The sequence below is a fragment of the Mirounga leonina genome, unplaced genomic scaffold (genome assembly GCF_011800145.1).
Source record: "Mirounga leonina isolate KUSES-001 unplaced genomic scaffold, KU_Mleo_1.0 Mir_53, whole genome shotgun sequence".
Taxonomy (NCBI): Eukaryota; Metazoa; Chordata; class Mammalia; order Carnivora; family Phocidae; genus Mirounga; species Mirounga leonina.
In genome coordinates this window covers 11979241-12006889 of record NW_023270807.1, presented here as the reverse complement: position 1 = coordinate 12006889, position 27649 = coordinate 11979241, and the positions used below count along the sequence as shown (strand labels likewise).

Here is a 27649-nt window from a genome sequence, read left to right as displayed (position 1 = left end):
CCCACCTGCTTTCCTGACCCACAGGACCATGAGCAATAAAATAGCTGTTGTCTAAACCACTAAGTTGTGGTGTAGTTCGTTAGGCAGAGACAGACAGCTGAAAGAGTATGAGGGTTAGAGCACCAGCCTCATGGTGCACACAACAGATGCCAGCGCAGCTGGGTCAGGATGATGGTAAGGAAGTCCTCATAAGGGAGGGGGCCCTGGGGTTTGTCAGAGACTACGGAGTTGCATGAGTGAAAGGGTATGGTGTGGGCAGAGAAAATTTTACAAGATCCAGCTACTCCACAGGCCTCGGGAAAAATGCCCTGAATGCTGACAGGACTTCTCAATTATTCTCACTATAGTTACCTGACTACAGAGAGCAAACCCTAAGTTTGGCCCAGAGTAACTTACTACAAGTAGAAGATTTCTCTGAAGTCTTGTTTTATCCTTAGAACTCCTATGAATTTTGTATTGCATTCCATAATTTATCCATCTGCATTTTGATCTCAAAAAATGGCGGCACTGTGTGGCTCAGTCAGTTAAATGTCTGCCTTCAGCTCAGGTCATGATCCCAGGGTCCCGGGATCGAGTCCCGCATCGGGCTCCCTGCTCAGCAGGGAGTCTGCTTCTCCCTCTCTCTCTGGCCCTCCCCCTGCTTGTACTCTCTTTCCCTCTCTCTCTTTCTCTCTCTCTCTCAAATAAATAAATAAAATCTTTTTAAAAAGGTTGAAATTACTTACCAGTTAAATGACTTCACTTCACCTTACCCCACACTCTTCAAGAAAATGAGACCTGAGACTCTGTGTAGCCCCAGAACACATAGGCACCCTGAGGGGATTATCAGTCTCACCCACCTGCTGAGGTTGAAGACTTGGGACTTTTTTTCAGGATCTAGTCACACATCTTCAGCAGGCAGATCTGGCCCCTGGGTTCCCCTCACCTATCCCTTTCTCTGCTGTGAGCTGCCTCTACGGTCCCAAGGGACCCAACTCAGGAGAGACCCCGCAGACTCCCTCCAGATGCAGGCTGAAACCTTAAGTCACCTGACAATCTAGTTCTATCTCTGACCCACGCTCCAGGTCGGCCTCCCACAGTGTTTGGAAAGCCACCAGAGGCAATTCCCAGCCTTGCCCAACATCCTCAAATGCTCCCCAAACTTCCTTTTTTTTCTTAGACAGACAATTCACACGCACACATAGACACACACACACACACATCTATACAGCCTGTGTAGATACGTTGACACTTGGAAGCAAAATAGAGGAAAGCTTTTATTATTGTTTGCCATTTGAAAATGATTATCCCACAGGATGATGTGGATTGAAGGAGACAGCTTGCAGTTAGCATCCCGGAGAGAGCTCCCTTTCTAGACCTGGGTGAGCCTCCACCACCTCCCGGCTTCCCGAGTGGGGACTGCCTGGTGCCAGACTTGGATGCCTACCAACACAAATTAAAGGAAGAACATGCCTCATAGACCGAGGCGGGCCGGGGGAGTGAGAATGCTGAGAGTTTTAAAGGGATCATCACCTCAGCAGGAGACCAACACTCAGCCTCAGAGAGAGCAGCTCCCCCACCAGATGCTCCAGTTCAGCAAGTCTCTGGTTCTGGGTGACCCCTGATCCCAGACGCCCCGTCTCTCCTGTTCCCCGCCCCTCCCCACCAGAAACGCTCTCTGTCCTCTCCTCTCCGCAAACACAGCCGAACCTTATTTAAAACCGTGAAGCCCTAAAATGACACTCTGTGGGAACCGAGCTAACCAGCTTGTACTCAAACATGAACCTGGAGGTGGGGATAGGGAGCAAGCGTTTAATGGGTACAAGGCTTCCGTCTGGGGTGATGACATGTAGCATCGTACAACACTGAAAGTGTACAAAGTGCCACCGGATGGTGCCCTTCTGAATGGTTAATTTTATGTTGTGTGAATTTCACCTCGATTGAAAGGAAAAAAAAAAAGGTTTCCCGAAAAAGAGGCAACCCTTCTAGAATCCTGTCGACCAACCCATGTTTGACTCTGGACCTCGGTCCCCTCATTCGCTAGCGGGAGGCTGTGGGGGAAGAAGGGGTTCTGCCATGGGATGACTGTTCCAGCTTGCAGCAGGACTAGGACCTCCAATGGTCCAAGGACAGAGAGAAAGTACAATCAACAAGCCGCCCAGTAGGTTAAAATTAATTGACCTTCCATGATCCGGATTTGGCAAGTGACTGAACTTTTCTTATGTGCCTCCTCTGTGAGCTCAAAGGTTGTCTTATGAGACTCCTGAGCAGAGCCTATAAAAAGTGATTCTAATACTCGGGCCAAATCCAGGGAGCCATATATTTGAATCCTATAACTTCATTTCTTTCTCAGCCACCAGCTGGCAGTCTCCAGCAAGTCCCGACGTCAGGCAATGCAGGGTTTTCTAATAAACGATTTTAATCTTCAACAGCCCTTGCCAATTCGAAATAAAGAGAAGAGAGCATTCTGGGAGCATGTGCCCTACAAATTTCAAAAGAAAATGAAAGTGATCCCATCTTGTACTTCAACAAGTTGATTCGATACTTAGAAAATGATCCTTTGGGCCAAAAAATATTTTTACTTTGTGTGTCTATATAAATACCCCCCCCCCTTTTTTTTAATAGAAAGCACATCGCTGGTGTCTAAAACCAAACGTGGTTTTGATTGAACCAGACTTACATTTCTATCTGAAACTCATTTGCTCACAATGGAACTGGCTTTCCCATTTGCCAACATCAATGTTGACCTGTTTTCACCTAAATTTTATAGATGTCAGAAAAAGAAACTGTTTGCTGCTCAGTGGCCTACCCTGGCCTTTTTCAGCCACACTTGCTCGCATTTTTGCAGCTCCTTTAAATTCCCCTTGTCACAAAAACTAACAACAAGGTCAAGTATTTCAGTAAGAAATATTGAATTATTATCCAACTTTGTCAAACAGCCAAGAGCCTACGAAAGCTAACCACGAACTGGAGAAGAGAGAGGCTTAACCTCAGGCCTCCCGGCCCTGCCTCCATTGCACAGGGAAGGATTTCTGGCACTGGGGGGCACCGGGAGGGCTGGGGAGGAATTGGGGAGGGTAGACGGGTAGAGTGGGAACGGGACGGCTCACAGTCACGTCCAAGCTCCCATCCCTCAGGAGTGTCTCGTTGCACTCACTTGCTGCTACAGAGAGCAGGCTTTGATTTTTCTTGGAGAGGGCTCCAGGCACCCTAACATCTCAGCCATGCCAACACCACGAGGCTGCTGACCTCTCCTGATCCCCTGGCCATATCCCTGTCCATCAAGGCTAATTTCTATGACAACATAAACTCCACTGTGTAGCCAATAAACTCAAACCCGATGGAAGCTGATGTGGCCAGGATGGAGAATGACAAACTGGCAAGATGTCAGGGCTGGAAATAGAACTCGTTTTGCCAGCCAGGGGCTTGGGAGGGGTAGAGGTGGATTTATGTGCGTGTGTGTGTGTTTTATGTGTCCTAATAACCCTAATAAAGATTCCATTAATCAATAAACTGTCTCTTGCAGAGACAGAAATAAATGCAGGGCCCCTAAAGTGAGCTTCAGGTAGAACGAGAACACTTCATTTCACTCTAACCTGTGGTGGTTGAGGGAAGGAGGAACCCTCTGTTACCTCAAAGAATCTGTCTGGGCAAGGTACTTGGCCGAGAGAGAGAGAGAGTGAGAGAGAGAGAGAGAGATTGAGAAAAGGAGGATTGGCTTTTAGCTGGTCAAGGAAGAGCAGCCTACAAGAAGGCAGCAGTGCCCCCCAGGATGAGATGTGAGAGATGTCAAAAAAGCTTCCCAAGGAAGGTTCCTGCCCTTCGAGCAGGGTATGTGGCTTTGGAAGCGAGGTTTTTGTGGTTCCAGAAAACCTCCCTTGAAATGCAAATACACTGACTGTTCAAAGGTGAGGGTCAGGGCAAGTTCATTTATAAAAGGGGAGGTCTACAGTACAGGGTTAGTTGGTGTGGACTTGGGGGGAGAGGCAGAGCCTCTCTTGGGGTCTTCTCCACCCACACCTGCAGAGGAGACGTCTGCAGGTGTGGGTGGAGAAGACCCCAAGATGCTGCTCTAAAGTTTTACGTAGGGTCCGTCACAGGCATAGCTCTCACTTGGTTCTTTGAGTATGTGACCATCCAGAGCATAAACTTAATCCCACCAGTTTATACTTGTCATCTTTCCCTATTGAATGACAAAGGCTCCTATGTACCAAAGTCGCCCTCACTGTCTCATCCAGACTCCAGTGCACATGGTAGTAGGTGGTGAGCAAGCAATTAGATAAAATGTCCCTACACTCTGAAAGTTTGATATTTTATGCTGTCACTTCTCAACATTTTTAACATTTTTTTTTTAGTGGGGGGCGGGCAAAGGGAGAAGGAGAGAGAAAATCCCAAGCTGGCTCCACGCCCAACATGGAGCCGACGCGGGGCTCGATCTCACAACCTTGAGATCATGACCTGAGCCGAAACCAAGAGTCAGACGCTCAACCAACTGAGCCACCTAGGCTGCCCTCTCAACACTTTTTATGACTCATACCCACAGAGAGGCTCTGACACTGCTTACACCCCCCCCCCACCCTAACCTCTTTGAGAATCCCTCTTGCTCATCTTATCAGCGCAAGTGTGATTTGGCGTGCTAAGGAACACCCCAGAGCCCAGGGTCACTGTCTCACTCTTTGTCTTTCTGAAGAGCTATACGTAGGATCTCCATGGTGGGGTGGTCTGCCTACTCCTGGGGCCTGCACAGTAGGGCGGATGTGGGGCTGACCCCAGCTCAGCTGCAGATCCAGAATGGCCAGGGATTACTCATTCTTCTAAATCAGCTCAAGTGTCATCTTCCTGCCTTGGCCAGGCATTGCTGCCTCCTTTTGGGGGGCGGAGAGAAGGTGGGGAGCCAGGCCTCGGTTCACATCTCTGCAATGGCACCACTCCATTATATTGTCACTTAAGAGTTTATCTTTCTGTCTCCCTGAGCATATGGTGAGCTTCTTAAGGGTAAGGATATGTCTCATTCATTTTCATTTCCATCATTTCTAGTCATTATTGCATGAATAAAAATGCAGCCCCTCCCTAAAGATCAGACGACAGTTGCGGATGGTGAAGAGAGGCAACAATTCTCTCACACTACCTCTCCAACAAGGGATAGGGTGAGGCCACCAATTCTCCCTCCTCTCAGCCCTGCATCTCCTTCCACCCTGTCCACGGCCAGTGTGATCATCACCCGGTACAATACGGTTACGTCTATCATGAGTCAGGGGTCGGATGATGAACCACGTTGTAAGTTTTGTCTGCTAACACGACACCGAGGCCTGTGTGTGCCATCATTGCCCCATTAGCATGGAGTCCCCTTCTGCAGCTTGCAAAGAGAAGAGACACTGGTCATAGGGAACTCAATAAGCAAATAGAAGGTAAAATTGAGATGAACAGTGTCTCTTTTTTCAAGATTAGCTGCCACATTTTCATTTGTTTAGGGGGCTCGGATACCATGTTAAAGAAGTCAAGAGTGTGGCCTCATACCTACAGCCGGACCATGAACAGCAAATAGAAAGACCTTGACCACAACAAGGCCATGACCTCCAGCCTTCACAGTGAGGGCAAGGGGGCCTCTTGTCTACTAAAGGGACAGGTCATCTTTGTCCAGGAAGGAATGGCATGGATGCTCTTAGCCTAAATGTCCCACTCACTAAGTCAGGCCCCGTATACAACTTTATCGGTGTATTTTTTGTTTTTTTTTTTTTTAATGAAGAAATATATAACAGGTCTTTTTCAATACGGTTAGCAGGAGCATGGTATGGAATCAGTATGCTGGAAGTTCAATTACATGAGTATACGAAGTTTTTAACAGAATCAGCTTGCCTGAGTTTCTATCAAATGAAAATCGGTTCATAAACACTAGAAAAGTAATGAAGCGTCAGTGCTTCATGAAGAGAATAGGGAAGATGCTACCATTATAAAGGAAAGAAGAGTCTTCCAGAGAATGAGGATGGGAGCTGCTTGGAAGTAGATGTCCAACCCTGGGCTTTCCCTCATCAATTTCAGGGTGACCCCGCATAAGTGATCTGACCTCTCTGGGATTCCGTCTCTTCACCAGCTACAAAATGGCCATTTTTGCCAATTCTGTGAGAAACAATGGACCTCATTCTCTCTCTTCATGCTAGGCAGACTCTAGCTGCACCTCTTAAAACTGCTCATAATTTCTCCGTTCTCAAAACCACTACAAATCTAACAGGTAAGAGTTACTACAGGGTCCCTTAACATGCCATCTAGCAGGTAATATATTATTGTCCACTATTAAGAAGGAGGTCAAGAGAGGTTAAGTGGATTGTTCAAGGTCACACAGTTAGTTAGTAGGGGTTAAGGATCTGGAACCCAGATCTTTTTTGCCACTCTCTCCTTCCCCCTTTCAAAACACCCCTCAACCCCTCAATGCATGGTTGGCTGCACGGCTGTTACCACGGGGAAGAGAAAATGGAAGAGCTGCCCCTCCCTCTTTGACTGTATGAAAATCACCCACTCTTTAAAAGAAACACCAAACCTCCCATATATTGTGGTGGAAATGAAAGGCTTGTACCACTAAATATAGATGCCAAGTACCTTATAAATACGTTGAGTATTTTCAGAAATGAGAAATGGGAAATGAAATTGGCTATAAGCAGAAATCAAAACTATCTAAATTCTTTCTAGAAACCCATTGCTAATTTTTTGATCTCTGTTGTTAGCAATCTGAAGTTCTCATGAATTTGCTTAAATGAAGAACGCCCTGACAAACATCTCTTATTGGGAGGCATTAAATTAAACAGAGATGGGGCACCTGGGTGGCTCAGTCGGTTGGGCCTCTGCCTTCAGCTCAGGTCATGATCCCGGGGTCCTGGGATCAAGCCCCGCATCGGGCTCCCTGCTCCGCGGGAAGCCTGCTTCTCCCTCTCCCACTCCCCCTTCTTGTGTTCCCTCTCTCGCTGTTTCTCTCTCTGTCAAATAATTAAATAAAGTCTTTTAAAAAAATAAAAATAAATGAATTAAACAGAGATGTCTTCCAATATGTTTTTTAGTGGCGGTGAGCCTGCCAGCCTATTGCTCTGGCCATAGTAGGGGTTCGATAAATATTGGCAAAAGGCAGAGTGGGTGACAGGGAGAGAGGTCACTTCTGTTCTCTGGGATATCAGTAAAATGGGATATTAATTCCATATCGGGTAGACTTAAGGAAATCGTCTGTAAAATGCTTTAAGAAGGTGGGAGAGAAGCCCTACCCATTCAGTTAAAGAGATTTAAATAATCTAGGGCCGGGAACATGGAACAAGGAGCCCCCTTCCGAGGCTCCTCCAGGCTAGACACGCATGTGCAAAGCTTGGCACACACCAGTGTCCCATCTCAGGCTGCAGCTAGGTTTCCTCAAGCCTTGGGCCTCCGATCAGCTGTCTCCACTACACAGCATTGCCTCTTAGTAATGACAGTTCAGATATGGGGGCCCTGGGTGCTGCCCCTTTGTCAGGTGGTGAGATGGACCCCAAAGCCACCCGTGGAAAGGTAAGAGTTGAAGTTGACAGAAATTTCTTGGCTTGGGTCTTTCTCCCATTAGGTGAGGCCAGTGCTACAGAATTAAGTTCAAGAACACCTTTTATCAGTAGCAACATTCACCCGAAACTCAACACACCTAAATGGAAAATCCTGAAAGAGATTAGAGATTAAGGACTGAGGTGCCAGTAGGGTCAGTATTTCTGTTCTGGTTGTGTTGATGTATTTTATATTTATGGTTTATGTGATGTAATGTCTCCGAGTTCCTTCAGGGAATGAGCCCATGGTAAGTCTATTGACAAACTTAGCCATGAAGTTCAGTAGAAAAAGTTTATAAAATACATATGAAAAATATTACTTTCAAAGAGTGGTATTTTGGGGGTGCCTGGGTGGCTCAGTCGGTTAAGTGTCCAACTCTTGATTTTGGCTCAGGTCATGATCTCTGGGTTGTGGGATCAAGCCCCATGTCAGGCTCCATGTTGAGTGTGGAGCCTGCTTAAGACTCTCTCTCCCCTTGCCTCCCCCACTCACACGCCCTTGTGCTCTCTCTCTCTCTTAAAAAAATTTACTCTCTCGAAGAGTGACATTTTTTTAAACTTAAAATAACAGTTCTTTTTAAAAGATCTTTATTTATTTATTTGAGAGAGAGAGAGAGAGAACATGAGCCAGTGGGGGGTGGGCAGAGGGAGAGGGAGAAGCAGACTCCCCTGCTGAGCAGGGAGCCTGAGGTGGGGCTCGATCCCAGGACCCCGAGATTATGTCCCAAGCCAAAGGCAGATGTGTAACCGACTGAGCCACCTAAAATAATAGTTTTTAAAATGTTGTTCCACTTGGTGCTCCAGCTCTATTGTGATTTAAACTATTTGAAAATTTTATTTACACTTTTTAAAATAATCGTCTTAATCCTTATGAGTAATAATAATGGGTACCATCTATCTATTATGTGCTAGGCATTTTCTTATCTCATTAACTCATTTGGTTCTCATTATGTGGATGATAAAGGAGATTGCATCTAAAGTTTTAGCTTAGGAACATAGACTTTGGAATTGGGCAGATTGAGGCTTGAGTCTTAATAGTTGCATAACCTTGGGCAAGTCTGATCCTCAGTTTCCTCATCAGAAACATAGGGATAAAAACAGTACTACCTTCTTCACAGGCTGCTGGGAAGTCTGACATAAGGCATGTGAAATATCAAGCAAAGCAGGAGGCTCATAGTCAAGTGTGCAGCGAAAAGTAAATGTTAAGTCTTACTGTTATGACTTAATCCTGCCAACAGTACCAAATAGGACTTTTCCCCCAAAAGGAAATTAAAACGATGACCTTCAGTGCCATCCTAAGGGGGAAGGAAGTAAATCATCTTCCGCCTCCACTCCTTTCTCCCCAGGATGTTCATCTCAGGGACACCGGGGCCGAGTGAACCTCGAGGACAGCTAGGAAGAAGAAAATAGTGAGGAACAGGTAGCTAGCGTGCCCTCTGTGTGTGGTAGGGGAGGGCCCAGGAGGATGATGTCAAGAGGAAAAGTGAGCAAAGGGACTTTCTGGAACTACAATGCGCTTCTCCACCTGCTCCCCACAGCCCTTCCTTCTCTCTTCTCCCTCACTCTCCCGCGGGCCTGGGAGCAAAGTCCCAGGGAGAGACGGTCAGAGGGCTCTGTGTGGACCCCTCACACAGGGCACCCCTACTCTCGGGGAAGCCACCTCGGGCCTGCATACTGAGGTGGCCCGAGCAGCATCAGAGTGCGGCCTGGTCGCTGTCTGCTTTGGTCAGTGGGCTCCCCCCGCCCCGGAGCCCCCACAGCGCCTCTGGCTCTGGCAGCTCCCTGGGAGAGAAGAAAGCAGCATCTTACATGTGTGGCATATTCTAAAACAAAATAATAACCGAGAGGTTTTATAGACTCTGACAGGGGGAAGAAGGGAGTGAAAAAGATGGAACAAAGATGCCATTTTAAAGTTATTGGCTTCTGTTCAGGATTTCACTATTTTCTATGGCAAGGAGCAAGTAAAAAATTCCTCCTATTGATGAGTATTTTTCTACAGTCACTGAAAGCCAAAGGGCTCGGGGCTTCCGACTTCCCCTCTGGGGGAACCTGCGAGCCAGTCCTCTGGCTCACTCCGGCAAGGGCTGGCTGGCGAAGGCAGGAGGCGCGGAGGCCCCCAGGCGAGCGCCCCGATGAGGACCGGGTGCAGGAGGACACACTGTGTTTTCAGCCCGGGCTTCTGTGATCTTTCTGCCAAACAGGGGTTTACAAAGCAAAAACCTCCAGAGACTTCTCATACTTTCTGGCTTATTCTCCTGGTGTTCATCTTAACAGGAATCAGCTGTTTGCCTTCTCACTTATACAGCACGTTGCCGAGGAGAATTTAGCATCTGGTCTGGCTATTATTAAAAACAAGAACATCCTGCTCTGCTGGGAGAACAGCACCACTGGCAATAAAAGGACAGAGATCATTTGCATCCAGGATTCCAGAGATGTATCGCAGCTCAATATCTGCTCTCCCTCCTCCCCCCGACGGCCTGCGTTTCCAAATTTCCCCCCGACGCATCCATCATTTGCATCGAGGTTCTCTCCTCTTTTCTGAACCGGAGTCCCAGAGCGGACTTTTTCCCTTGCCTGGGAGGCAGGGAGCCCGGGAGTCGTTCAAACACTGATCCGCTCCTGCCGTGTGATAAAATTGAACAACCAGAGGAATTTTTTTTTTTTTACAACTGCGGAAATGAAAAAGTAAACAAGACTGGGACGGTCCTGGTATTTAGGCTCCAGCTTTTTGTTGTTGTTTTCGCCTTTTTCTTTTTTTAAGCATCGGGCTGGGAGCCTGAAGGAACCATATAATATGAAAAACTCTGGGAGGTTTTATTAGCCAATAAAAAAACTGAGTTCCTATTAACCACTTAACTCCTTGAGAAAGTTCCGCACTTGCCTCCCTCCCGGGTCCTTTCCTCTCTCGGTCCGCGCCCACGAGGCGGGAAAGTGGGCCCAGCAGTCCTGCCAGGCGCAACCCGAGTGCACAGCGAAGGCTCCAGAAGCCATGGCGGAGGATTACACTCAGTGATAATCTCTGCCCTTCTCATCTGTGAAACCGCTAATAAGAAGATCTTGATAAGGAGTCAAACCTCCTATGCCCCCAAATCCGCAAACAAAAAAGCTCTTGATGCACATGGCTGATGAGAAAGGTCACTGTGACTTTCAAGCTTTAAATATGAAATGAGTGTTAGAGAAGACAGAATGGGGCTGAGATGTCCCCACCCCTCCCCGGGAAGATGTAAGGATGTCACGGAAGGCTCCTCCGCTTTGGGGGGGAGCGGGCAGAAGAATTCAGAGAAACTCAGAAACAGAAAGTGAAACTCGCCTGAGCTGTTGCTCTGTCAGAAGGGTGGATGGAATTATTTTAAAAAATAAATAAATAAAAATAAATGACCTCATTTAGGAAGGAAATGATGTCGAAGGAGATTTAAAACATAAAACCGTTGTATTAATTCTCCCACGCGGTTTTGTTGCTTGCTTTTTTGCTTCTTTTCAAGGAATAAATTCGCACGTTTACATCAGTCCATCATACAGCTGGGAGTTGCTGGTTACTCCTGTCTCTCAAAGCCACCAGATCCTGTACCGCCTCATTTCACACAGCCTGCTGTATCCTACTTCTGTTTTCCACAAGCCAGCTCACTCCGGTACTTTGGGTTCTCCAGGAGAAATGTCTAAAGCCTACGGAGTACAGGCTGCCTGAGACCTGGTCACAATTTTGGGTTCTGGTCTCATTTAATGTTGTGCAGACCAAACTACTTCTTGCGGGGCTTGGGTGGAAGAGTTTTTGCTTGCCCCCCAGATTCCCACCTCGGTTTTTCCCCCCTTTTACCATTTTGCTGTATGGTCTTGATTTCTTTATAAGAATGACAGGTATGGGCGGGGGGTAATTCTTCCCTTTCTACTGGCTATAGAGTGGCACAGAATGACCTTGGGTGAAGAAAAAAAAAGAGCCATCAAGCTGTGAGCTGCGTTGGCCATGCTAAAAACAGAAAACAGGTTTTCCAGAAAACCCCACTAAGTGGCCAGACATCATTGCAACAAAATAAGAAAACAAAATAAAATAAGTTTTAGTAAAAGTTAAGTGAGTTTCCAGAAACTTGATCCTTCTGCTTTCCAACTAGTTGTGCGTGTCTCCACAGCAGGGCCAATTGAGTCACGAAAAGCTCTTAAATAAAAACTTCACAAAAATAATAACCCCTTCTTAAATGTCAGCTTCACCATTCTCCTGACATTTCAGGGGGCATCCAGTGTCCCTGGTCCCTTCTAAATAACCTTATGAAGAAGAAGAATTACTTCTTCACCACTTGTGGAATGAATGCAGTACTCTTTTGTAGGATTTGCAAGAAAAACAAACACCTGAGACAAATGCGTGTGTGCATGCGCAACCATGCGGGCTTCAGTTTTCCCTGAATGGTTGCTCGGGCATCCCTTTCCATCCCTCTACCTCCTCGCTCCATCCCTTTAGGCATGCGCGCGCGCACGCGCACACACACACACACACACCCCCCTCAGTGTGGTTCCCTTTGCCTCTGCAGTGGACCCTTTCCTTTGCTAAATTCATAACTAAATTCATAGCTTTTTAAAAACTTCACTTCCAAGGCCTCCCAATTGAATACCCACTTCTGGGAAGTCACAGAGAAGCTTCTCAGGGTACACAGGAATGGAGACAAGGAAGGGAGAGATTCCCTTGCCTTGGCTCAGAGCTTAGAATTCAAATATAGAGCATCCGCTATCCATGTATTGGTTCCTACCTGGCCCTACTTAACACGTTCTGCAGGCCTGAGGGGAGAGCCAACGAAGGGAGAGCAGAGGTGGGCGGAGAAGGAATTGGAGCAACCCGGTGTACGCACCTGTCTCACCACCTGCATGTTCTCTGCACCCACACCCGACATCTCTGGCAAGAAGGCATCCTTCCTGGCCCCTGAGGAGTTTGCCGGCGAGCCCACAGGCGAGCTGGCCCCGGGCTCACTAAAACTGTGGCAGGCAGTTGAGTCGTCCCCAGAAGAACGTAGAGACTATACCCTGATCATCTTCTCCTAAGGCTCCTACCTTTGTAGATGCCCCCAAACCAGTGTTTCCTAGCAGTGGTCTCTAAGATAATTTCCGAGTAACCGGGGCCGGGAAGCCAGCTGGCTGGGTCATCCCGATGCTCACGGTGGGGTTGTTTGCTTAAATCCGTCCAGCCAGTGTCTCCACTTGTGCTGCAGCTTTGGGCTGGGGCATGACTGTTACCCACCCGTTTCCAGAGGGAACGAGAAATCGGCTTGTGAAGATCCGTAGGCCCTGCTCTCACTGATTGTGAACGAGGCCTTCCCCTGCCTCCTCCCTTGCCTGTTCAGACTGCTTTCAAATCCCATAAATATAAACATGTGGCTCTTCAACCGCATCTGTAGATAATAACTTCAGGGGGCTTCCTGTTTACATGGCAATACCCATCTCCCAGCCAAATAAACTCTGCAACAGAGAGCTGAGGTGTTTATTGGGCCAGCGTCGGCTGGGACTGAGTTAACAGGAAACACCCACTCTCAAAGCAATGCCTGATGATGAGATATTTGGGGAGCAGGGGGCACAAGGGGTCAGACACACTGGAGAAACGTCTCTCTTCCTCTGCCTGTCATTTCCAGTGAGAACAGAAGCAGCCATGATACACATGGCCAAGCAGTCCGGGCCTCACAAAGCCCCACAGCTGTGCACGTTCCCTGAGACATGAGGAGGAGGAGGGGATGTGCAGACGGGAAAGCCAGGAGCCCCCCTCACAACACGTCCCAACCTCAGGGTGAAAGCAGGTGAAGGTGGGGCGCCTGGGTGGCTCAGCTGGTTAAGCGACTGCCTTCGGCTCAGGTCATGATCCTGGAGTCCCGGGATCGAGTCCCGCATCGGGCTCCCTGCTCTGCAGGGAGTCTGCTCCTCCCTCTGACCCTCCTCCCTCTCATGCTCTCTGTCTCTCATTCTCTCTCTCAAATAAATAAATAAAATCTTTAAAAAAAAAAAAAAAAGAAAGAAAGCAGGTGAAGGGATGGAAAAGGGTGATGCACGTCCGTCTCCAGGAAGGTCCACGGGCTTCCGCCCAGCTCTCCTGTTTTAATGAGCAATGTATTCTCCCACTAGTTGTGTCAAGAAAGCCTGACTGAAGAATTTAGAGAGAACCTCTAGCCCACTGGTTCTCGATCGGGGACGACTTTTCCTCCCAGGGCACATTCTGGAGACATGTTTCATTGTCATGAGTGGGACAGTGCTATCGGCATCTAGTGGGTAGAAGCCAGAGATGCTGCTAAAGCTCCTACAATGTGTAGGACCGCACTCCCTACACACACACACACCGAAGAACTATCCAGGCTGAAATGTCAACAGTGCCAAGGTCTAGCCCGATGCCTCTCCAAAAGCCAAAACACTGAGACCCAGAGGAGCAAAGTCATTTGCCCTGAACCATGCTGCTGGACAAAGCTGGAGGGAGAGAAAAAGCCACTCTGCCCACCTCCCATGCAATGTCTTTGAAAGCCACACAGATGCCTAATATAAAAGGATAAATACATATACATCTTCAAAGAGTTGCAAACAAGTTCGCTGGCCTAGGTCTCACCCGCGAGCTTTCAGGATGTCTCCTAGTCTTAGAAATCAGCTATCTCCAAGATTTCTCAGAACACAATGCCAAAGGGGTAAGAATGAGCAGATCTCAAAGGAGGCCTCTCCCTCTTAGCGTCATGTGGGCCACTGGCCGGCGCCTGAGCATCTCTGCTGCACGGTTTCTGGTCCTTCTTTTAGAACTGTGGTAAGCCAAGGCGGACAGACAGCACGACATAAAGAGAGCAACCACTCTACCCCAGGCCCTCAACCTTATCGAAGGGGAGGGACTTACAAAAATACACAGTGGCCCATTTAAAAAAAAAAAAAAAAATCTCCAAACTAGAGTTCTGCTCCCTAGTGGGATTTTTCTGAGGCTACAGCTCTCCAGGCCAAGGTCCGTTTTTTACTTACCCTTGTGCTTTGATTGACTTTCTTTTTAAGAACCCAAAAGAGATGTGGGAAGGAAAATCGACTACCCCTTAGGGCAGGGTTGCCTGAGATCTTCTGACCCCAGCCAGGATTCACTTGCCGGCTCCGGCTCACATGCCCAGAGATTAGAACCCTGGGTCCGCAGAGCCCGCTGTCTTTGTTTCCGGACTGGTCCCTTCATCAGAATAAAGGGGCTTTACTCAAGGATGGGGTGGGCACTCTTTCCTTCGGACACAGGCTGATAAGGAAGTGAGTTCACTGCTAGATCCTTCGCCCACGCCTCTGTAGGAGTAGGACGAACCAAGAAGACAGCGCCCAGCGGAATGTTTTAACCTCTCACCAGTAACAGAGACCCCCACTCTCCTCTGGCCCTGGCAAGTCCTACAGCCAAGAAGGGCCCAGGTGCAGGCAGGAATAGGCGTCAGACTAGAGAAGAAACCACGGCTGAGAAAAGACCCAAAGTACACACGTAACAAAACCAAAAAAGCCATTTTATTGAAAATTAAATTCAAACTTCAAATTAATATTACAATCATGAGAAAAATGCCAAATAATTCCATTTACAGTTGCAACATACAATACAAATAGTCCCTTTGAAGTTGAAAGTCAACTCATCCACAATCATGGCCTGTGGCACAAAGTAGAATTTGTACAATATGTGCAGGGAAAGCAGATCTTGGGCAACAGCAATTGGAAAAAATAAAAATGAAAAGCTTGTATTTACACAAAATGCTACAAACATTTTTGTTCCACAGAAATCTAAGAATGGTAAAGCATATCCAAAAAAAATGGAATTTTATTCAGAATACCTAAGAAATTACTGTAACTTATGGTTTTGGCTGATATATTTCAAAGTACTGCATTAAAAAGCAAACAGTTATTTGTAAACATGAAGTAAACAAACATCTAAAAAATTCTCACACAGAAAATATTTTTTAAATGCATTCTCCTTTTAAGAACAACAAATTCAAGGTTTGGAAGAGTCGTCTTTATTTTATTTATTATTGTTCTTTCGAATGTCACAGAAGTCGTTATTGTCTTCACTCGTGCTTTGTGTTTCCATGTATTAACCTAGACTCTGAGTCAGTCCCTCTCCTGGGAATGGAAGGAACTTTAAGCCAGCACACACATCTCCTCCCCTCTGTGTTTGCAATGGATGATCCCTATTGGGGTGGGTTTCTCTGCTCGTTTTTAAAAGGCTCCCGGGGGTGGGGGGTTGAGTCCCTCGGTTCCAGGCTGGAAGTCACTTCACTCATCTAAACCCAATGCTGTGGTACCTGTTCTGGAACCCTGACACTGGTCACACTTGGTGAGACAACTAAGACAGAAAGCGGCTCTGTTGGTCACGCTGTGAACTCCAGCAACGTCTATGCTACAAAGAGAACCGTGCTCTGTGAACCTGAAGGAAACACAGAGCGTGGGCTAGTACATGGTTCCACGGTCGTAGTAGTGAGGCTTTGCTTTGGTCTTGACATCACAGATCATATACATGACCCAGTGCAAATTAAGGGTTCAGTTAAAAAAAAAAAAAGCATGGGGGGTGGGGGGGGGGATATTTAACCCCCAGGCTGAAAAAGGGCAGAATTTAATCCAAGAAATGTGACTTACCCCCTTGGAGTGGTTGGAGTGAGGGGGGAAGGAAGAAGTCCTCGAATTTTTCCCAAGAAAAAAAAACACAACAACTTTTAAAGTGTTTCTGGGTTGCTGCCTGCAGCCACTATAATAACCTTTCAACACAAAAGCATCCCTAAAGTCACTTAGTATGTGTCCTGTAAACTTAAAAAAGCCCTTTTAACATTAAAAAATAATGTACAAATATAGTACCTTTTCTATTAAATAGGGTACAGCTGGCACTGGCGTAACATTTCCACGTCAATTAATTAAAATTGAGATGTGTAACCAGACACTGGCTTTTTTAAGTGCTGCTGAAACAAACACACATATTTTACACTTAACAAATAAATGGACAGTGGCATGCTTCAAGCTACCACACACAAACAATAAATAGTATCAGTTACTACTTCCCTCTTAGTTAAGGAATAGGAAAGTGGCTTATTTATCTAAGCATACTTGGTATACAACCTTTAGAAGGCCAAGTGTTTTGTTTTGTTTTTTGTCTTGCCCTCGATTTTTGTTGGGAGGAGTCGGGGGGGTTGCAAGGGAGGCGCCCAGCCAGTAGCACAGGGCCAGGTGCCCCCCGCGCTATCCCGCCAGGCTTGGCGGCCTATGAAGCGGGCCTGGGAATGACTACGGGGAAAGGGTCTCGAGGAGCTGGGGGCCAATCTCTACAAAGTTCTGCTCGGCGGGGGCACAGAATTGAAGCGAAGGGGCCCCGGACCTGTGAGGGAGCAGGCAGGGATTTGCCCGGTGGTGTCATGGAGTGATCCTGGCTTGGATTAAGGATTCACGCTCGAGAGTTTGCCATGGGGTCACCAGGAGTGGTCCAAGTGCATCCTACGGGAGGGCTTCTGCTCAAATTCGTACCCAGTAGTAGACACCAAACTCCACATGGCCTTGCCTTCCCTTGACCCCACAGAGCTGGATATGGGCCCCTGCAGCCCTGATGTTCCCTCAGCTCAGCTATCTGCTGGAACTCGCCTGCTTCTTCAGATGACCCGGTGCCCTTTAAGACAATGACTTCACCTGCTCCTTTAAATGCAGATTCCGTGGAGAGCCGCCAGCGGGGCCTCAGGTAAGGCAGATCTGGGTTCTCCTGACTTACTGTTTGGTAAGGCGGGTTGGTTAAGAATCCCTGGTGCAACTTGGCGTTACTGTCCTATGAGTATCATGATCCATCCTTTAGCCACATGGGTGGCTTTAAGCTATGTCTTCACTATGAAGCCTGGCGATTTAGAGTTTTGCTTTAACTAGGAAACCACAGAACATTTTTCTGCAGCTCAATGATTCACTTGTGCTTGTCTTTTTAATAGGACAAGAGTCATCATTATTTGAAAGAAATTGGGAAACCACATCACTCCAGCATTTCATGCTGATAAAGGGCAACATGAGTGATACGGGGCTAAAAGTTGGTTTTTAAATCCCTAATTATTGCTTTAGAAGGCAAAGCTGGGTTAGAGGCAATCCAAGGTCTGAAAGAACGAAGCATAACATTTCCTTCATACATCACAAAAACAAGCTACATCTAAGATATTTGGAGATGGACGTATTTTTGAAAATCACATTGTGCCTGGATGAACTGAAATTGCTTAGCAATATTTCAGATATGGCTCCAGCCCACTGAAGAATTTTGTTATTTAATAAAGAGCACTTTTAGAGACCGAAGTCAGCATATCAGTACACTAAGAAATGTTTCAAGGGTCCAAATGTCATTAAATAATTATAAATATATCTTTAAAGTTATATGACCATTCACGTTAGCAAGTTACCTCAGATTTTACACATATCATAATTTAAAAAAAAAAAAAAAAAGGAAACAACACACAGCCAAACGCAAACACTATCTATACCATTATGGCTATAATAAGGTATTGCCATTTTGAGTTTTGCATAAAAGGAGAAAGGTGGGGAGGGTGGCTGAGGGATGGGATTTCTTTTTGGTTAAATGGGAAAAGGAAACAAAAAAAGTATAAAAAAGTAAAATAAAATCACCTATCCCGATCCATATTTTTTGAAGTCACTTTCTTAAAGTAGGAAAGGAAAACAAAAACAAAAACAAAAACAAAAACTGAACCAAACAGTTCAGATGAGAACTTGCGGCAAGCCTTTGAAAGCAAAGTTTGGGACAGTTACTCGGAATGGATGGTACTGTAATGGAAGCATCCATTCTCCCTCTTTGCCTTTACGTGCACCTCGACCGGCTTTGGAAGCTGGTCTGCTGAGTGCACTGGTCCAAACACAGCTGCTACCACGAGGGTGTGTGGTTTCAGAGCACAGAGAGGAAGCGGCTTTGCTCTTCTTCCCCCCGAACCTGGAGTCCGCCTCTCTGACTTGGCGTAGGAACAGGTGATTTGTGATAACAGGCCAAACACCGCCACCACAACAAAAATACCTTTTTCCTTGGTTTGTAAAAGTACATTTTAAGTAGAAAACAATCTGAAACCTAGATAGGATGGTCTCTCTCGGGCCTTCTGCTTCTCAGTATCTCTACCCTCCTGTGGTTGCAAGATCATGACTGAGTGAGTGAATGAAATATCTTCTAAAAAATAGGCACTTTGTAGATAGCTAATTGATATACATATATAGGCACTCTCTCTCTATATGTCTATATCGATACATTTGGGATGCGGCTCCCAGGTACCGCTGGGCCATTGCTGAGGAATTTCAATATGGTCGCCAAACAGATTCATCCATTCTGCCACTAGAATTCAAAACAGTTGGGGAACTGCTGTGGCTTCCATCAGCGTCAACACCATCATTCTGGTTAGGCAAATTTGGATTTAATAGCGTGCTGCCATTCGAGGTGGTGGTGCATGGCGGAAGCATTCTGGAAGGAGACCGATCTCCCCCCGGCACCATGGGGAACTGATAGGATCCTGACGAAGTGCCATAGTAGAGATATGGAGTGCTGCTGGTCTGGAAGGGTCCACTCTGGCTTTGGGAAGAGCCGGGATAGGGTGGTGGCAGGTAGGTGTGGTAGTGGGTGGTGGCGGACATACCGAGGGACATGCCTGAGGTGACTGGCGGGGTGTAAGTAAAGGTGGCTGGATAGTGCATTCGTGGGTTGGAGAAGCGGCTCTCAGTGAGGGATGAAATGCTTGGGAACTGCCTGGGGTCTGAAAAAGGGCCCAGTTCTGAAGCACCTAAAAATTATAACAGAAGATGGGGGGAAAAATCTGTAAATATCAATTAAAATAATGAGAGAATTTTTACATGAAAAAAAAAAAAAACTTTAGCTTCCCAAAAAGGAACAGCAAGCCACAAATAGACCTTCAGACGCACCAGTCACTACCCAGTCTTTTTTTTTTTTTTTTTCCACTTTACGGTCCTTAAGTTCTTCACCCCCCCACCCCCCCACCCCCGCCCAGAGAATCCCAGAGGGCTTTAAAAACCCCAACGTGTGCTAGGTCTTATGTGTAAACCAACCTAACACCGATCACATAGATTCACTCACCAGACTTTTAAGACTGAATCCTCATTGATTTTTTTTTTCTTTTTTTTATTCTCATTGCACCTCAGATATTTGAAAGTGATGTTTTTACTAAGTAGGACAAGTTTCTTTTTCTCAACCCAACATAAAGAAATCCCAGAGTGATCTGTTTTGTTATTGGTACTCTTGGCAGGGTCCTTTCATCAATGAAAGAACTTCAAAAAGATACCCTAACATGTTCCTACCGCTTCTTTTCAAGTCTTAAAATCATCTATAGTCTTGTTTTATTCTCCGTCTTAGTAATGGATGTCAAAAAAACCAAACCAGATTTCAATGTGTTCTGGAACTATCTTACTTTTCTGGGGGCAGAGAGGGAGAGTCTAGCCCTTAGAAATTCTCCCGAGGGTCATAAACTAAATAAGTAGGTTTTAAAAGTGGGGGTGGGGGGAAGGCTTAGTACCTAGGAATTGTTGCATTTTGAGCCTCATTGGGTGACCTAGGACTCGTTCAGGCCAGGTGCCAACAGTAGCTTTTGTGAGAGGCTCCATACCCGGGGGAGGCAACTAAGAGGCTGCCTCGGCATCCATTCACCAGGCCCCTGTGCCACATCCTACAGATTTAGCTTCGGCTAATTCTAAGTGGTACCTGGAGGCAAAGCTGGTTTTGCCCTGAAATGTAAAACCCCTTAACTTCTAAAGCTAACAGTATGCCTCCTTAACAGCTATTTCTGGTGCTTAAACTTATAAAACCGTAGTCATAAACCACTTCACGTGGAACTCAGTTTTCTGAAATGCCTAAAAACTTAAGAATGGTGATCTTTAAAGACTTAAAGACTTTAAAGATGATTTTCTAAAATTGACAGAATTAGGACAAGAACTTTTATGATCCCAGCGTTCTTTAAGATTTTGTCACATCTAAAACCTTCTAATTCTTTGTGTCTCACATGTTTGCTTTTCCTACAGCTTTTATCCGTAAGGGAAAGCACTTAGTGCTTCTTCAAGGCCTTAGTCAGGAGGTACTTCTTCAGCCCCGTTTTTATTTAACCCTTCTTCGTGGATGCTACAGGATTTATTAAAGGAATAATCCTAATACTTTTCCTTAAATACTCAGCTGACTGAGAGTTGTTGATTTCTGTTAAAACGCACATTCCTGGGATCTTCGTAAGGGCCATGATGTGCACGTGTCATCGAAAGCGATTCTTTAAAAGTGATACGTAGTTAACAAAAGTTTTTCTCAAAAACCGGACAGTACCAATCAGACAGCCCCGCCCCGCCCAGCCCAGCAATTGTTAAAAGTCTCACCTGCCTGGCTCTTCTTACTGAGAGGGGAAGGCCAGAGGCAGAAGTCAGAGGTGGCTGTGTCATCATCTGTAAAATGAGGGGGACGATCTCTAAGTTCCCTTCCAGCTCTAAACACTCTAGCACCGCCCTGAACTCTGAGACAGGAGGAGAAGCAACAACCTTAGGGGAAGGGGGAGGCAGAGAAGGTCCCACCCCTCACAAGCGCTTTCCCGGAATCCGCAGGCCCATAAGCCCATAAGCAAAGGGTAAAAAGCTTCGAGTACCAGAAGCAAACACTTTCAAGATGACAAACCAAAACTGACACACTCTGGGCAGTTACTCTCTGCTTTCTATAAAGGTTCCCATCTTCGGCCAGCCTCTACCTCGTCCCTCCCGGCTACAAAATTCTAACCAAATGTGTTCAAATGTGGAAGGAGTGATTAGGGCAGATGGCAAACGGGAGCCGATGAGGCTTAAGGTCTCTCTTCGGCCCGCGCTTATTTATGCCCTCCACCAAAGGAGCTGCACGCAGGACGCGCGGGCCCCAGAGGTTCCCGGGCCAGCCTTTCCTTTGCAGAGCAGCTAGGCGAACTGGAGTTGGCAGAGCTAATAGTTGTAGGCAGGCCACTTCTGTACAGATTAAGTTCAATGTGCAGATCAAGTGAGAGAAACCAGAATAATGTGAACAATTTCAAACAGAAAGAAGTCACACTGAAAACATCACCGTTTGCCCCCGCCCCCGCCGCCAGAAGCACAGAGCTCACACAGATAGGCTTGTCAACGTAAAAAGAAAAAAAGAAAAAGAAATGCTTCTCGTGGGTATCTGTACTTAAAATATGCTATAGTCATAATTAACATTCCATGTGGTTTCCCTTATTTTGATGCAGAAGCCTCATTAAAACCCTTGGTGTGGGGCCCTGCCAGTAAACTCCAATATGGTTTTGAATTTATTCCTCCACCCCTCACCTTCTCTTATTTTACCTGAGACGTTTTGCTGATATTTTTATTACCCATCCCATGCCAGGGTCACTGTACCTTTTTGGTTTATAGATGCCAGCTAATGGAAATTGACATTCATTTTTCAATTAATGAGCTCTGGTTGTGGTTTATAGAAAACAATGCAACAAATTTCTGCTAGGCTTACAGAATTTTGACCAATCGCTTCTAGTCATTTGAGACTATAATGTCTTGAGGATTAACTCCTTCTGGGCAAAGAGAGCTAATGTGGACTTTAAAGGGATTATACAGTCATTTTTATAACTAACAAAAAATAGAATTTTCTAGAATTCCCTTAATCCTTTTGTGTTACCAAGAAATGTTTCTGAAACATACTGCAATGTGTTCTGTATGGAGAAATATTAACAACTCGTTAAAGTTTCACAGGAGATCCCTTATATAATAATCTAAGACGAGGAGATGGAACTCTAAACTTAAAAAGAAAAAAAAAATAATAAAGCCCTTCCTAATCTTCCGTTTATTTATAATAATTGTTGCAGAAGCAAATGATATAATTAAATTTCCTTTCATTGAATAAGGTTGCATCTATAGTTTTAATCTCTGTTTTGTACATGAACTCAGGTATCTCTGTAGATGGCCTTCTTGGGTAATCTTGACATTGTGTACTAAACTATGCACACCTGCATAACTAGCCACATTACAACTGCAAACTTAAAAAAAAAAGACCTAGATATTATATCAACTGCAGTAAAGAAAATGTATTATCTACTTAATGAAGGGTCAAGATAAAAGCCTGGAGAGTTCTAAAAGTACTATCACCTCAATCTAACTTTATAAATGTAAAAGCAAAACTCAGTAACTGCCCAGGGACGTGCCCTGTAGCACAGAGCTCCCCCGAGCCAGTTTCCAACTCCTGCCTATAACTTACTGATTAAATAAAGCCAGAACTACCGGGAGTTACTTGAAGCCCAAGATAAACATGGTGCATCTTCCCAATCGGCTGATTTTACTCAACTTGGAGACAGGGTATATGGGACAGTAATATGATATATATGGGATAGAATACAACACTTGGGTGAATTTTTAGGTAAACAAAAAGGGACTTGAACAAAATTTTGTACTTATAAAATTTTAGACTATGTCCCCCAGATTCCCTATAGCACCCATTTACCCTCCTCCGCTGGTGGGGGTAGCTGGTGGAAAGGTCCAAATTCCTCATCTACTGCTTAGATAGTCAATTCTAATCTTACCCATTAACAAATAGGGAAGCTGAGATCCCGAGAAGGGGAGCCATGTACACTACAAAATCTGCAGCCTGAGAGACGCAGAGCCATGACCTCTTTGCAATCTTAGTCACCCTTAAGGAATTTGGTTGACACAATCACAGGTACATACATTTCTTGCCTTAAAAATCTAACTTTATCTAAAAGTATTTAAGTAGGCTCTCTGGTACCTACATGTGCCCCAGTGAGAGTTACTATCTTTGGGATATACTGACAACTCTTTGAGGTCTCGTTGGATCTAATCTGCTAAATCGTGGGCAATTAGTTCAGTTGCTCATGGCATAATGTGAATGAGACCTAGGTCAAGGGTTTGATTCCCTTAGGACCTGCTGGCTTCCTACAGACGTGTTTCATTCCGGATTGCTATCTGCACCTCTGGCCACAGTCAGATGGCCTGCAAAGGAATGCAACTCTCATAAAGAGAGCTGCAAGAAACTTGCTCATTAACACAGCAGCAGCAAAACCTAATATACACGGGGAGAATATATTAATAAAATGCCCAGGAAGCTCAAATAGAAATAACATCGATATTAAAAGTAAAAAAAAAAAAAAAATCTTGCCTCTCCCCCCGCCCCCCAAGGTCTACAGGGAAAAAGGAAATAGCCTTTCTTTACCCACTGGGGAGAATATATTAATAAAATGCCCAGGAAGCCCATATAGAAATAACATCAATATTAAAAGTAAAAAAAAAAAAATCTTGCCGCTTCTCCACCCGCCCCCCCAAGGTCTACAGGGAAAAAGGAAATAGCCTCTCTTTACCCACTGGGGTTTCTTGGGTCTTCAGAGCAAGCAGAAAGCGTGGTGGAAGGAGTAAAACCAAAAAGATAAGAGGGAATAAAAGAGAATCCCTGATCTTCAGGTCCCGAGGTCTGCAATCCCCCATCAGCATCTTTCACACACCGCTTTCTAGTCCTAGTGATCTTGGGTCATTCCTGACTCCTCACTAAAGAGTGGGCTGCTGAGGGCGGAGATTTGTCTAATCCTTGTCTGTCTCCCCTTCGGTGCTGAATCACAGAACCACATGACATTTCTAGACCTTTACCTAGCACTTTGACACACATCTTCTCACTGAGTAGGCCCTCAGTAAATCGGGGTTGGGTGAGAATGGGCAAGGCGATCTCTAGAATGGAAAAAAACAGGAGTCTGGGAACAGTAACAGACTGGGGACTTGCCATTTGGGGCTGTCAGCTGGGAAACACTGGGAGCGCATCGTGCCCTCCAAACAGCGGGATTTCCACACCCCAGCTGAGGTGGCAGGGCGGGCACAGGAAGGGAAGAGGGGTCCCGAAGCCAGGTGGGACAGAGCTGTACAGGCAGAGTCCCCCGTCCTGCTCTGTAATGCGAGGGCGTACATGCACAGAATGAAAAGCCATCATACTTCCCCGCAATGAGGTGTTAACTTCAAAGCTTCATTGGGGCCTTTTAAATGGTAGGAGTTACTGCTTTGACAAATCTCAAATAAAGCCCAAGAATTTTTTATTGACCCCTTCACAGCATTGTTCCTCTGGGAACATATAATACTCAAGGTCGCCACAGAGCTGCTTTTCTCGAAGAATCTTCTTCCCCTTCTACCACGTTTTTGGCTGCCGTGCCCCAACTGCTCTATTCTATAATTTCTTATTTCCTTCCCGTGCCAATAGCATTTACTTTCCATCTCTCTCTTTTGGGCCCTTAAAAGTCACTACTTTACTGAATTATTAGCTGTTTCTTAGCCTGTTTTCTCCCAACTATAAAGCTTTGGTTGGTAAATGTCATGATCTCTTTTCCTCTTACATCCCTTCTATACTCTAGGAGCTTAAGTTTTTTGGTTTTTGCTTTTTTAGTGTACGTATATGGACGGATGGATAAAATGAATGAATAAGTAAATTAGTCTAGGGGTCAGGAACTCTGTACGATAGTTGGTACATTTTTGACACATTAAAAAAATAGATATAATAAGCGTTAAAGCAATGCTGACATCAAACCTAGCATGCATTCCAATACCACTCCAAACTATACATCCTTGTAAAACTCTTTAAAGGGTGTTCAAAGCTCTTCCCAAGCATCATTACATCACTGGACCTCCCGTTTCAGACAATCCATCACCACTAGTGAACAGATACTTCTGTTTCGCCGCTGGTGTTCCCAGTATCCTTAGAGCCAGGATGTGTGTACCAGTCCACGCCACGGGCCACGCGGAGAAGAGATGAGGGAGCAAGAGGGCCAGGCCACAAACGCATGGCCTGAGGGAGGGGGAGTGAGCACACTCGTCTCCTGCGGGATCCCAGGGCAACTGCCGCCACTAAGGCGGAGTTATTTACTTAGAGTAGGTAGTAAAGGTAACAGAGGGTAAAACTCGCGCTCTGTCTGAATTTCTGGACCAGTAGAGAGAGCAAGTACATGAGAGTCATCAAGAATCAGAGATGACCTTTACAGAAGAAACGGAAGCCTGGAGACAAGGTAGATCTGAGTGACATCATGCAATTAAAACGAGGGGCTTCTGGCTCCGCTGCCAGTGGGAAAATGTGGAGGATCTGCCTTGAGTTGCCTTAAATCCGCATTCTGTGGAAACGCACAGGGACAGGGAGAAATCTCCCGCTAACGCACCTTCTTAGGCCACACAGGTGGCTGAGCCTGAAAACCAGAGGGTGCCACCCCCTCAAGGCACAGGTCAGCCACCTTCCACAAGGCATGACGGAGCACCTCCACCAGGGAGGGGGGAAATGAGGAGGAGACTACTGGCATATTTTCAGAGTCGTTTGTTCTACTTTTCCAAGGTCATATCTCACTGCTCCTCAGTATGAGCCGTCCTCTTTGTGGCAGGACATACACTCAGGACCTTCACTGGAGCTTTGTTTGTGTTCTCCCCAGACTCATGGCTCCCGCTCTTCTCTCTGCCAGACCGAGGCTGGGCAGGCACCATCTTTAAAGCTCACCCATACACAAGAACTTCCCAGATATAAAGTCTCATCATCTTTTCTTTATCATGTACCTCCTGAACATTTTTGTATGTAAATTTTGCTCCATGCATTTTAAAGTATTATTTTTTAGAGAAGTATTTTCGTTTTCCAACTAAGGGGAAAGCAAATTAAGGATAAGAACCATGTATCCTTCTAGATCCTACTGACATAGTACAATGCTAAGACGGGTACTTCCAAAAAATGTGCTACACAGATGAATGACTAGCATAGTCTCAAACAGGCAATAGGACAGAAGCAGAAATGCTATACAAATATTACCCAAAAAGCAATTTTAGACTATATGCAGAATAGTACTTTGCATTTTCCACATTGAGGTTTTAGGGATTTTTACATCAATTTTCTTAATTTCCCTGAATTTGTCTCTTCACACTAAAATGACCAAGTACCTATTCCTAAATTAGTTTTACTTGTAATTACATTAGATAATAATTGGAAAAATATACCCTATGCGGAAGAAATGTGATGGCTCATACCAGTGGAGAAGAAACCAGCAAAAAAGAGAATGTGAAACCAAATTTTTTAAGATAATGAAAGGTCAGACTAGCAAACTCCATAGTTTTGCAAAAGAGGGAAAAGTGCCTCAACTATCCAGGATAAATATTTATTTTCCGTGTTGTAATGAATTGTACTTTTCCACTGCATGCTCACAAATTCTGAAAGACCAGCTGATCCTAAGGCTAAGAAAGTATGCTATGCTGAAGGAAAGAGAGAGAGAAGGAAAAAAAAACAAAGGAACAACAACCTGGCAGTTTCCAGAAACTTCAACCATTCCTTAAACCCACCCAAATTTTGAGGATATTGTTGGAATAATATATTTCCTCTTTTGAGGGGAGAGGAGGCCGGCGGTAGGAGATGTGGGAGTGTTGTGTATATGCACATAGGGAGGGAGAGTAGGAGAGAAGGAAGGAAGGGGGGGGGGACAGAGAAACGGAGGAGAAATGAGAGATTTTCTTGCTAGGCCTTGATTAAGAACTTTTTAAAGGCTAGGAAGGGTGGGTAGTCTTTGAAACCAGATCCGCCGCAGGAAGGAGGCCAGCACCCAGGACACCGTGTCTTTCAGAAGGGGCCACCCACGGTGCCGTGGCGGTCATATGACTGCTCTGTCACATCCTGAAGCCATTTCCAGCCCATGCACACGTCTGTGCTCCCATTTAGAGAGGATGGGATATATTGGGAACACACATATGGAAACACTTTCAGAGAATCAGTTTCCATGAAATTCATAATGAGCCAAGTGGCTTCAGATGTGGTTGCGTTCCTCCGATTAGCCAGAGGAAAAAAAAAAAAAGGAAAAAAAAAAAGAGAAAAAAAGGGACAAATCCACCCTTTCAGACCTTATTTCAGTTTCAGAGAAATTAAAAACCACTAATGACTTACGGCTACCAAAACATGGAGCCACAATTAAGAGAGGACACCCTAGGAAAAAGACGGAGAGAGGTTTAAAAGCAGTAGTCTTCCCCTCCTAAAAATAACAGCTTCAGTATCAGTAATCTTATCTCCAATCAGGGGGAGGCTTTCCTGTGATGGTATCTGCCTCGAGTGGCAGGATTCATTCTCGGCGGGCAGAAGGCAGTGCGCGTGCGCACGCGGGGCCGGAGGGGGGAGGCGGGGGGGG

At 45.7% G+C, this 27649-nt stretch overlaps 1 protein-coding gene across 4 annotated transcripts in view; it reads right to left on the bottom strand.

The window, feature by feature from the left end:
• Positions 1 to 14645: 14645 nt before the first annotated feature.
• The window catches only part of RUNX2 (RUNX family transcription factor 2), a 124455-nt gene continuing 111451 nt past the window's right edge, over positions 14646 to 27649 (bottom strand). For 2 of the 4 annotated variants that reach the window (XM_034991611.1, XM_034991613.1), the window contains 2 exons: positions 20856 to 20921; positions 14646 to 19267 (listed from right to left, as the gene is read on the bottom strand). In XM_034991611.1, coding sequence (XP_034847502.1) covers positions 18789 to 19267; positions 20856 to 20921 — 545 coding nt within the window. In that variant the 3' untranslated portion in view covers positions 14646 to 18788. The remainder of the gene's footprint in view (positions 19268 to 20855; positions 20922 to 27649) is intronic. The other 2 variants (XM_034991612.1, XM_034991614.1) reach the window with 1 other exon arrangement.